This window comes from Gymnogyps californianus, chromosome 3 (assembly GCF_018139145.2).
Source record: "Gymnogyps californianus isolate 813 chromosome 3, ASM1813914v2, whole genome shotgun sequence".
Lineage (NCBI taxonomy): Eukaryota > Metazoa > Chordata > Aves > Accipitriformes > Cathartidae > Gymnogyps > Gymnogyps californianus.
In genome coordinates, this window is record NC_059473.1 from 27,380,124 (window position 1) to 27,393,094 (window position 12,971).

Below are 12,971 nucleotides of genomic sequence, written 5' to 3' on the forward strand. Positions count from 1 at the left end.
ACCTGTATGAATTGGGGCTTAAATTCTGAAAAAAGATACCCTAAACATACAGATACTTCTCTGAGCAGGAATTAGCACCATCATGCTGACAAGAGCAGTTAAAAAATAACTGGCGCCCGGGGTGGGGGGAGGGGTGCAGAGAAAGGTGGATTACTGTGAGTGCTTTGGGGTTTGGTTGGTTTTTTTTTTTTTTTTTTATTTATTCCCTTCCTTCTCCCCTCCCCTTTCCATTTACAAGCCTTCACACCAACTTCCTTGTCTGCCAAATAACTGGTGGGTACCTGTCTGTGTAAATGGGTTTGCAAAATACTCCAGGAAAACCGGAGTATTTCAGATGATCCCTTGTTTCTCGGTGAACTCTCGACAACGTTTGCTGGACTTCGTGATGTTTTGGATAGTGGTACTTTTGTCTGAGCCTGAAGACGGTTGTTATTGTCATTCATTGTGTTAAGCAGATCAGTGACAACTAATGCTGCTGCCTTTTGTAGATTTGTGCAGTAATGAAATATGGTTAAAGTGTTAGGAGTGGGAGGTCAAAGACTGACCATAAAAGCCAGAATCGGGGTAGTCCTTCAAGCCTATATTTAATCTTCTGGATCATACAGGTACTAAGATGCAGCCTTTAATTACTTGATCATAGTCTCCCCTAAGTCAGTCAGCACTTGGAAAAGGTGAGTCTGCCTAAAATCGCTCAGTGTTTTGAGTTGCCTTCATTTTCTCTGCTTGGCTCTATATGTTATTTTTATGTCAAGGCTTTAGTCTTCCTTTTCAAAGAAATGCATGAATTTCAACATTGACTTTGCTACAGCACTTATGGTGGTGTCTCAGTAGCCCACAAGTGTTAATTAACCTTTATGCAGTGTGGGATGGTGCTTACATTTAACAGGTGAAGTTAAAAAGAGATTAAGGTCAGAAGCATCTGCTAATTACCCAATTTTCTAATTAAGTAATTGCCCAATTTGAAACTTGGGAGACTTGATTGTTGAAGTGCATAGGTAGGACAGCCCTGTACACATCAAAAGTCTGATTGCTGCTGGTGTGAGGTACCTGTGAGAGCCCAGCACTTTTCCACGATGATGTCCGGTGTTTCAGGTTAGGCAGAACATGCAGGTTCTTCCTCCGTGTGGCCTTGGGAGTGCGGGAGGGATGCTTTCCTGCTCTCGGTGTCCTGCTCTGGCCACCCTGGAGCCCCAGGCAGTGTCTGGCCTTGCCTTCATCCTGCAAAGCTGGAGCCCATTGAGTTTCTCCATGGGCTTGCTGGGGTGCCATCCGCTCATGGTGCGGGGAGGTGAGCAGTTGCAGAGCCCTTGGTGAAGAGGAAGACCTTAGAGATCTGATCCCTCTTCAGCATGTGAAAAGTTGTTTTCTTAGAAAATTTTAACTAGATCCATTTGGGCATGGGGGAGGATAGGGGAAAGGAACTCCAGGCACTGAAATTTTTAGCCTACATAGTTTCATGCTTGGCAAAGTTACCAATTTATAACTTTTAAATTAGCATTTTATCATGGAAATGTTCTAACACTTCTAGCACAGCATGAAATATTTTCAACAAAGGAATACTAATACATGTGTGCTAAAGTGTTATTTTTAATGCATGTGTAACTTACAGTAGAGCAGTCATTGCAGCTGTCTCTCTGGTTACTATGTGAAATTCCAAGCATATGTGTTAGAAAAGATGCTCTCTGCCCCTCTCCTTCTCTTACTGTGACATGAAAATAGGATGGCATCAGGTATTAAAAAGAGCTTGGGGTGACTAGGATTGCAGCTGAGCGAATTATAAGGATGATCCCAAGCAGGTGCCTGTAGCCACCATGAATTCTGTCTACGGAGTGTAGAGGTCGCTCATCTGTTCAGCAGAAACACCATTTTGGAAGGTAAGGGCATGTCCTGCTGGTTGAAGGCCAAGTGTTGGAAGAGTCCAACAGGGAAGAAAAATACTTAAAAACCACAAGGCTTTTTAAGTAATGGGTGGTGAAAATTCCATGAATGGTCTTACTGTTGAGATTCATCTTAATGGAGGTGGAGCTGATACGAAGTATGCAGTCGGGGAAGAATACATGAGAGAGCCAGTGTAATTACCTGCCTCTTCAAGTAATTATATGGATACCAATGTCAAATATGAGAAGTGCGTTTAAGTGTTTGCTTTTTTTTTGTTTTCTCAGTCTATGTATCAAAACTAGCATTGGCAAGTATAAAGTCTGATCTGTTCCTTCTTAAAGCTTGTGTGCCCCATAAGTAATACAGTTACTGGAAACTTAGGCAAGCTGAACGCTCATGTAGGTCAAATACAGCATGGGTGGGGTCGTGCCCTGTGAATCTCGTGCTGATATATTTCTAGATTATCTGTATTAAAAATAATACGAGTGTTTACAGCAGCAGATGCACAGGATTATTACAAAAATATTTTTGTCATAACAGCTGTAATTTGTGGTTATTACAAAGTTATTTTTTCAGGATGTTTTTGTATCATCTTTTAATCTTTCTCCTTCCCTTGCTTTTTCATGTCAGCAAAAAACCCCAGATCTGAAAGCCTATGTGCACAAATCTGTTTAGCGTACACAAGTAGAACTACTAATTATTAGGGATGAAGTGGTAGATCATCTTACGTGTCAGACCAACCCTTTAAAATGAGATTGCCTGAAAACACAGGTGATGTTCTCTATAATGTAGTGGTGCAGTAATAGGTTCACAGGCAGGAACCTGCTTCAAATAAACCATGAAGCAGTTCACAAGTAGCAAAGATCAGTAGCGACTACTGCATTGCATAATATTCATGTGCTAGGGTAAAATCTTCTCATGGATCATCTACACTGCAGTTGTATAATGTATATATGTCGTGCTTAATTGAAAAGTCCTAAGGAAACTTTGTCCAGTGTAGTTATATATCTTTGTTCTTCTTTTAAAATTTTATGCAGTGCTTTAATGATTGAAAGTTATGACTTACGGCTTTTTTTTTTTTTTTTTTTTTTTTGAGTTTTGGGGTGTATGATTATCTATACAGATATATACAGATCTGTATAGATCTATTCCAGATGGGCCAATTTACATTTATTCAAGTCATGCATAAATTCTTAACAGCATAAATTATATTCCTTTCAGGGTTTTGACTGAGGTTTTTAGCCACAGTCTAGATTTTCAGACTTGAGTGAGGGTTGGGTTTTTTTGTGGTTGGTTTGTTGGGGTTTTTTTATGGCCAAGTTTTTTATCCATCAGTTAACATGGTAGATTGCACTACTGTATTTTAAAGTGAATAATAAGCAATCTTTTTACACGGTTTATGATTAAAAATGCAGATTAGCCATTGAGATGATCACTTTTGATGTTTAAAGCACTATCCACTAGACATTGCACTCTCATTTTATGGTCTGATTCTACAGTAAGATCTGTGCAAATAGACTTACTGCTTACTGTGGACTTGTGTTTAAAGTGGCTTGTGAAAGGCTAGTGGAGAGTAATACATCTTTTTTGTTGACTAGCATGTAGGGGACTAAAATAAGATTGGACTATGAAACATTAAACAATCTAATGAGCTGCACAAGGAAGACAGTTTGCTCAACATGATGGTCCTTGTGCAGCATCAACCCTGAGCAAATGAGTGGTGTGTGACAACATGTGTTCTTCCTGAAAACCTGAAGAAATGTCTGTGGAAGAGAAAAATACAAGGCTTAGCTAGTGTTGGAAATACTAACATGCCGCATATTTGAGTTGGGGACCACTATCTGCAGTCAATGACCACTGTCTGCAGTCAATGACTTATCTGTGCCCATCTCAAAGCATCTGCGTTGTTGTTCTACAAGAAAGTACAGAAAGAGCTTTTACCTTTGTCTCCAATAATTAATGTGAGATCAAGCAGTGCATTTTTTTTTTTTTATTCTGAATGGAAAAATTGGGAAATTAGGGAAAGAGAATGAAAAAGTAGGAAAGGAAGTAAAAAATACGTGGAGTAATCCAGAGTGTTAAAGACCGGAGTCTTGCATTTGCAGGAAAGGACAACTTGGGGACAACTTCCCACTCCACTTCCATGCCACCTGATCTAGCTTCTAGGAACACATCAGAAGTTAGTACAGTATTGTTTGGGGAGGAAAGGGGGAGAAGCTTTTTTAATCTTCCATGTTTGTGTGTTTTAATTCCTGTTCTCGTGTTCCTTCCATGACTCACGTCCTTTACAAAACCGAGATAATTAGTGTGTGTGCTGGCATTTGGAGGAGGTGAAGGAGATACTGTGGGCAAAACTGTAGAGTCTAATTCTACTTTTTTTTTTTTGTTAAGAGAATTATGTGTTAGAGGTAGAGAACAGAATTCCTGATGTTTTATAAGCTAGTCTTAAGACAAGTGAGCTGCAGAAATCTGCAGAGAATTTTCTCTCATTTAACATGGTAGGAAAAACAAATTTGTCAGTTATCTCTCTGGAAATACAAGCCTCATCCAGAATCAAATTATTCAGTGCTCTTCAGAATAAAAATTACAAGTTGTGCAAATACGTACCTTCCTGTACACATGGACAGATCATAGTGCTAGTGAGAGAGGGTTCTTTTGGGCCAATTACCTCCTGAAATGGTGAGCCAGAGCTTTATACCAGTCCAAGTAATTTCTATTGCATTTCTGTAATAAAAGACTTGTACCACTCTGGGGGAAACATAGAAAATTGTGTGGGTGCCTTGGCAGGCAGGGGTTTAAAAATATCTGTGGTTTGTGTGGCTTTATTGGATAAAATGTAGGATTTTCCACCCTGTGGTTTAAATTTCCATGTGCTGGAGTTTGTAGAATTTGTTTTTTCTGAAATGTTGCTTATGTCTAAAATGAAGCCCTTACTTAAGTTTAGTTGGGGCTGGGAGGAATTGACTCAGAGAAGTGATAATGGATGCTCTGGAATTGTTGAGGGGCCTCCAGAATAGATGGTTCAGTAGTAAGATACTTTTTTTTTTTTTTTTTTTTTTTTTAAATGCAGCCAGTTCAAGATTTCTCCTAGGCAGTGAGTGATGAAGGGTGATACTTTTCAAATGCTGTTATCCTCACATGCCTCGTTGGTGACATGTGAGGAAAGGAGTGATACATGCGCCGGGAGGTTTGTTAAGTACCATCACTATCTACTGCATAACCCTTTCAAAGTTCCTGGCCGAAGTCTAAGGAGTGGTTTAAGTTGCTGCTTTGTTCAATCTACTGGGAGTGGTTTGATGCATGTGATTGTGAGGAGTCCCACGCAGCGTAATGTGTCTGTTTAATGCTGTTCATTGGCTATGAAAAAAGAACCCTAATTTTTAGGGTCATCCAGATGTCTCATGAGTACTGAATACAGGCATCCCATACACATCCCTGCTTACTCCAAAAGCAGGGGACGAACTGATGTTTTAATGGCTAAAATTAAAAATCAAACTAGTAAATTGTGATACAATAACAAGACATCTTATTTTGAAAGTTACAGTACTGTATGTTTAGACCTAGCATGTTTTTGCTGTCATTTGAGTACCAATACTCTTATCTTAAACCACTTTTTAAGATTGAAGGACCTTAGATCCACATCTGTGTGGATGTCTCCTCACTACTACCAGCAAGCACTGCAGATGGTGCTTTTTTCACAATGGATCTTGTTCCCAGTGGCTCTCTTGAAGGCATAGGTCATGGACAGGTTGGGAAATGTGACCAACACATCAGAAATGATGCTATTTGGTTATAATAAAAATAACCAGATAACTAAAAAGGATGTTTTAAAATGAATGAATGAAGTGAATGAATCAATAGTCAACTGCACTTACAAATTTCTTGTTGTATTCCCTTAACTGGTTTTCCTCTTTAAATACATAAATAAATAAATCTCCCTCTGGTTTAGTAAATTAAGAGTGGCTCATGGAAGGCCTGGATAGATGTCTGAGACAGCACGAGGGAAAGGCCAGATGTTCAGGAGTGTGAGAAGAGGAAGGGAGGAGATGGACTTCTGCTTCATGAGTGACTGGCTTTGTGCTTGCATAAGAGCTCTTCCCCTCTGAAAGGGGAAGGGCATGCCCTTGAAGGAAGCTTTTTGTTTAAACTCCTTTTGAAGTAGTTCTTTAGATTATAAGAATATATTTTTAATGGAAGAAGAAATCTAGAAGAGATTTTGAAAAATTCTATGGAAAAAAAAAGTATAGTTTTGCATTGTGCAGATTTGTCAAAATGATCTCAAGGATTGCAGTTGTGTTTACTTTCATGGCATCTTCTTTTAAGCTGATCCCTAGTTGACTGACTTTTCAAGACACTGCTAAGAAGGGCATGTTGGAGTTCAGTTGAATATTTGCTGTCGTGGGTGAGGTATTTGGGTTGGGAATCATTCATTTTAATTCTCTAATAGTTGCCAGGGTAATAGATGGTTGTCATCGCTTGAAACAGATGCTGCTTCTGTAGAGTGATAAAGAACAGTAAAATGTCTTCCCGTTGTGCTACTGTGTTCTTTGATCAACCAAAATATTCTTGATTTCCTGGTGATGATCTTACTATCCAGCTTCTTTCAGTCGCTGTGTCTTCGTGTTGCCTCTCTGCAATGCAGCTGCTTGATTGAAACCTCTTTTCTGCCATTGTACAGCCCGTTGCTTTGCCTATTTTTGATTCAGCTAAATGGCTTAACCTTCTTGGTTTCCTACTCATACCCCATTTATACAGCTATGACCTCTGACAAGCTGTTGGGATGAAGTTGAGTTTGAGGGTCCTTTTGCCTCTCCATGCCATGTCTAGGGGTTAAACCTCCATAGCATAGGTGACAGAGGTGAACATTGGCCAACTCCTCTACCATCTCATTGGATATGTTGAGATGGTCAAAGCATTGCAGCTCACCCTTACAGGGCAGAAAGATTTGCTCTCCTGTTCTCCTTTGAAGTTTGTAATTGTAATAACTGTGGCTTTGGGAACTGCAGGAGCCATCTAATGTGTCCCTTTTTTGGGGTGCTGGGGTTCAGCAGAAGCAGACTAGTCAATGTTAGCAGACGGTGGGAAAAAAGATGCCCACATCAGGCAGAGCACTTGCATCTGCTCATCAGAGAGACCGACCAACAGTGGAGCCTTTGCTGGTTTGGTAATTACTATTATTTGGACTCCACACAGGGAACACAGTAATGTCTGGCTTCTAAAGTAATGATTTGATGTAGCTACTTCTTTTACAAATTTTTTATAGTGATCTGCTGTATGTTTATACATCCTGGGAATTTATCCATAATTTATCCATTATAAGACCTTTTAATAGTTCATTAATTGAAGGCTTTGGCAGACAAAAAAGGAAAAAAATTGAGCTTGCCTTTTTTTTTTTTTTTTTTTTCTTTTTTAAGGAAATGTCAAACTTCTCTCTTCTGTTTGGACTGCTACCCAGTGTAAGATGAGTTATAAAGATTATAATATTTTTAGAATAATTGTCATTGTTTTCTGCAGTGTTCATTTTGACTGGTCCACTGCATATATTTAAAGGCTAATATTGTAAGGATAGCAAAAGTATGAATTATATGGTCCTTCTCTAAGTCCATTTACTTCCCTAAAGTAAAAGCTTTTCTTCCTGAATTAATGTAAATTTACCTTAGTTCCTTTTTATATGCTGCATAGGTACGTGTGCTTGTAGGAACTTCTACTAGCTCCTTAAAGTAGCTAGCTTCTTAAAGCAGATGGGGTTTTATGTTTTGAAAATGGGGGTTTTAATAAAAGAATCTTACACAGTCTTTCCCAACCTGGGGTAGCTATCACTGGTCTGGATTTGTAAAGTACTATTGAGAGAGCATTGGATATGCAGGGCTTTAGAGTTGTTAAAATAACTTTTCTGCATATAGGAGGTACAGTTATGGCTGGTGATATTAAAGGCATTTTGTTCAGAGTTGTTCTGATCTGTTGTCTCCGGATCTCAGTCTGATTACATGCCTTATTAATTCCCCTGCAGTTCTTTTTATTTATTAGCCTGAATGCATACAGTATTAACCATGAAGTGATACATTTCTGCTTTTGGTTTAACCAAATAGTGAATTAAATCAATATGCAAAACTGTCGTCTTGTAGGAGTTGTTTTATCAATGTAATCTTAACTGTTACTTTCAGCTTAATAATAATTGTGAATACATTTCACTACTAGTATTAGTTTGTTTTACTAATTCCTTGTAGGAGTTTTGTTAGTGTTGTGGAAGTATTATTGTGATTCTTTATTTTGGTTGGTTCAGTTCTTGGTCCTTCAGTAGTGAGTATCATGTTTTAACTGAATGGAAGTTGGCATTAAACTCCTTAATCTCTTTCATATTTAATTCATTGGAGGGGTTTGACTCAGTGTTTCTTTAGCTTACATTTATTTTAGAAGTGCCCTTATGCAAGTATTTCAAAGGTGTTAAGGCTTTTTTTAGTGAAAAACACAGTTTTAGGATTGTGGCTTATATTAACTTTTTTTTTTCCTTGATAAGTCTTCATAAGATTAGTGAACTAAAGTTTAGCTTGTATATAATTGCAGCAATAATACCAGCTATTTACCCTTACATGTAAATTCACTGTTTGTATATATTTCCTAAAATATGGACTTACACGGTCTGTCTGTATAATAACAGGTAAATTTTGGAAACCTGTATTAGAAGTTCCTTCCTGAGTTTTTGGTAAGCCTAAATCAGGATGGATAAGGAATTCAGTACCTTGTGATTGAGCAACGTATTCTTTTATGGTGGGTTTTTTTTTTTTGTTTTAGTGGTTGGCCTGTGATTTATTGGAACAGCCAAATAAAGAAATCTGTTACGTGTTATTTTGGCTTGGCAGAAAGAATGCAAAAAACTGTCAAAGGCAAAGAGTATGCAGAAGCTGTAATTTCCTTTTTACCACTGAAGAATAGATTTGGCTGGATTATGCTTTCAATGCTAATCTATCTCTGTGTGGCCAAACAGATTTTTGGAACCTTTTTGTAGCGTATTTATTTTCTGTTCACTTCAGGCCAAATGTTATAATGTCATATGTTTTTTTGGCACATACAGAGTGGTGATGTGAAAAAAGTAAAAGAGAAGGAATTGAAGTGAAGAACTCTGATCTAGGCCATTTAAATTGAGATTGCCACTTGATGCAATTAGGTCATGGCTAGCAATACTTACATGTTCAACTGTGGATTTTTTTTTTAACTTTACAGCTTGCTTTAATATTAAGGATCATAGTTAAAATTCTTCAACAGTTCTAAAAGAATATATTGCAAAATTTTATCACAGTTTTATACCTTTTTAGTTAGTTCAGTTGGCATTTAAATAAGCTTAATTTCAATCTTCCTTCTACTGGTAAGCATTTTTTTCTTTCTACACTATTTTAACAGAAAGCGCGTTGCCTCTTCTGATTGTAATAGGGCCATGCTCCTTAAGCCTTCTGTCTTAGCTAATGATTAGTAACGTTTCTGTCTTGAAGCATTAATTTGATACGTTTAACGTAATATCCATTCCTTATTTGCCTGAACATATTTGTTTGAACGTCTTCAGTATTTCAAAATGATGGGACAGACGTACTCGTGCTGTACATGCTTCTTTCTGTGGCTTTTAGTTCAGAACAAAACAGTTAAATGCCTCTTTCTACTCTGCTTTCCCGCTGTACAGATGACAGCATCTCAGCTGCGAGCACATCTGATGTCCAGGACCGTCTTTCAGCCCTGGAGCTGAGAGTACAGCAACAAGAAGATGAAATCACTGTGCTAAAAGCAGCGTTGGCTGATGTGCTAAGGCGTCTTGCTATCTCTGAAGACCATGTAGCTTCTGTGAGAAAATCAGCACCAAGTAAAGGTAAGCCCATATTTGGTAAATTCTTTCTAGAGTCAGAATGTTATAATTCAGAATGTTCTCCATTGATCATTTCTTTTTTCCCTTTTCTTGTCTCACTTGGAAAGGCAGGTATATTTTGAGCTGGAGGGGTTAGTTTTTTAAGAGTGGCTTTATAGTATATGGCTAATGGATATCTGAAATATGCTTATTAATTTTGCTGTTTGCTAACATTTTTATGTACTTAACACCCCTGAAAATTTACCTTACTTCTTGTTAAAAGTTTCCTGTTTTAATTTAAATGGTGAAATGCTTTACAGCTGCGGTCTTTAACTTGCCACTGGGGGTTCTGGGCTTATGGGCAGTTCTGAGTCTCAGCTTTGGCTTCACCTAGAAGTTATTCAACTGAAGGGGCATATTAAAGGCTACATTTCCCCCTGCTCCTAAATTAAAAACAAAATAAAAAAACTCAAAACACATTGCCACCAAAGGAAGCTTTCTGAACATAGTTAATTTTTGTTCATCTACCGAGATAACTCACTGCCAGTAGGTTTCTTGTAAGAAGTGGCCATGTAGCCACTCAGCAATATCTCTTTGGTTAGTGGCTAGTAACTTTTACATTGCAACTTTGAAATATATAGAATTGTTTAAAAGTAAAGAAACTAGATGCTGTTTGCACTAATTTTTACGTACTTTTTTTTTCTGTGGACATTTCCTTTTCTGTTCTGGAGAACTATTTGAATGGAGTTACTTGAATTTACTCCAACCTAAAATTGTGTATTCAGAGAGAACTACGGCTACGTATGTTTGTGGTATATATTAGGCCTCTGATTAAATAAAAGGTTAGGTCATATTTCAGATAATTGACAGTTCTAATTCACCATAAATGCGTGTATCCCCATCAAACCATGCAGCGCAGGGTTCCCTGGGCTCAATTCCTATATTTCAGCCTTAAGTACACACATTACACCAACGCCAGTATAACACTGAACTGACACATCATAGCCTATGTTTGTTTGGGTGGCTGCATTATACAGGCTGAAAATGCAGAAGCTGAAAATACTGTAAGTTTGAATTATTTTAGATGTGGCAGAGAGATCAAATTCCTTAATTAAGTGTTTTTACAGTCTGCCAGATGGAAGGAAGTGATGATGCTTAATTGGCTTGGGCTCTGAATCCTGCCATTCTCTCTTGCTTGCTAAATGGGAGACTGTTGTCATCCCTGCTTATAAAAGTAGCTTTTATCTACCCGATATGCATCTCTGGTCTCATCAAGATTGAGACTTCCTTCTCTAACTCTGTGTAAATAGAGCTCGAGCAAGTATTTAGACTAAATCACTCATTGCTGTCTGCTGTCCACTATGACAAAAAGAAAACGTCCAAATGGAAAACTGTGGGCAAAACGTGTGCAGCATAGGACCTTATTCTTCCCATTTAAATGCAGAGGAGCTGGGATATGCACAAACATGGCTGAAGACCTTTGGCTTGGAGGTGTCTAATACCCAGCGAATTCCATGCACAGGCAGACCAAACTTGCTGTGTTCTGCAAAATGCCTTGGGGCCATCTCCTTACTGGGACTCTGGGGGTCTTGGGGCCATACCAAGTTCTCCAGGTGAATTTGTTCAGTGAAAAATAAATTAATTATTTCTTGGGGGAGGGTGGAATATCTAATATCTAAGTATCTTCAGCTTTGTGCTATTACATCTCTACCAATTAATGACAACAGCATGTAACTGTGAAGGAGGAGATGGGGATGGGGGCAGAGATGTACACATACGAGGTAATACATTGAACTTAAATGAGTTATGACTAATTGGCACTGTATTTAATTTGTGGTGGATGTGTCCCCATTGTGTTCAGTTACCTAATACCACCAGGCAACACATTAACTTCACTGTTTATCATGAAATCAGCTGCATATAGATGGTATAAAGACGTCACAAAAGAAAATGTTCACATACAGTCACTGGAATTTTGTACAAGTCTAAAATTAGACTTGAAGAATGAGCTTGAGATTAATATTGATTTAAACATCAATATTTTAATAAATATTTCAAAAGAAGTTCATACATAGCTTTTTGCAATACCTCAGATTCTGCTTTTGATTTCTATATTTTAAGTTCATTCAGTAGATAAAGAACTCTTGAAATGTTTTAACAAAGAGAAATGTATTATTTTCATGAATGAGTAGGATTGGCAGAAGATCTGAATTGTCATACAAAAATAATACTCAAGGAAGTCATTGTTAATTTTTCTTTGAAGTGTTTTACGGGTACATAACAGGCTCTTGCTAGTCAAGTCATGGTTGCTGCAAAGGTAATTGTATTCCTCCAAAACTCTTTTTGATGTTCGTGATCTTGTCAAGAATCTGGATTCCTGCATTACAACAATTGCAGTTTCATGGTAAATATTATAGGTAGGTTTTCTTTAAAAAAGAAATGCTGAGGCTTTGATTCACAGAAGTATTTGTCTCTACAGCAGCCCTTAAATACATGCTGACATAAATAATGAGTAAAGGGAATAGAGGTGTATATATTTCTGAATACATTGAGAGAGATGTGTTTAATTTGAAGTATGGCAACACGGTGAGATAAATACTTTTTTAAAATAAACTGAACTTACAAGAATCGTAGTACCGGAAAAAGCCATCTTGAATCTTTCCATCAAACAAAAGAGTTTTAATCTGAGTAAGAGACAATATCTAACCTAGTTTGAAGGAGTCTTTCCTACTTGCTGCTGAAATGAGTTTTCTAAAACCTCCCCATTTTTTTTCTTGTTGCCACCTCAGCAGTGTCTTTGAAGAGAGGTTTTTCATAGGCTAAAAGTAAGTGTTGTGAAAAGATGGTGAATCGTGCTGAAAGGGACAAATCCTGATCACTTTTTCACTGATTTTTCTCATTCTGAAGTTGATGGCCCAACTTAGTCCAAAAAGAGATCTCTTCATCCTTTGTGTTAGTTTGTCTGCATTGCATATCTGGTGAGCAAATTCTGTTCTTATCTTTCTTATCCCTTTATTTTAGATTGACAGATTGAATCAACCGTAGCTGAAGATAAATTTTTTTTGCATTATCCTTGTAGTCTTTTTTTTTTTTTCTTTTTTCCCTACATTTTTGTTGCATGCTTAGTTTGAACTTAGTCCACTCTTCTGTGAAAAAATTCACGTGGGCATGGGTAGATTTTGATTTCTAACCCACAGACTATCAGTCAGGAGGTTACTACCTATGATTTTGTCTGTCTAGCCCTGTCTCAGAAGCAAGCTGC

The 12,971-nt window shown here is 37.8% G+C and overlaps 1 protein-coding gene across 4 annotated transcripts in view; it reads left to right on the plus strand.

Annotated features, from left to right (window-relative positions):
* The window catches only part of EML4 (EMAP like 4), a 169,848-nt gene that overhangs the window by 84,365 nt on the left and 72,512 nt on the right, over positions 1 to 12,971 (plus strand). For all 4 annotated transcript variants that reach the window (XM_050893482.1, XM_050893483.1, XM_050893484.1 and 1 more), the window contains exon 2: positions 9,551 to 9,733. In XM_050893482.1, coding sequence (XP_050749439.1) covers positions 9,551 to 9,733 — 183 coding nt within the window. The remainder of the gene's footprint in view (positions 1 to 9,550; positions 9,734 to 12,971) is intronic.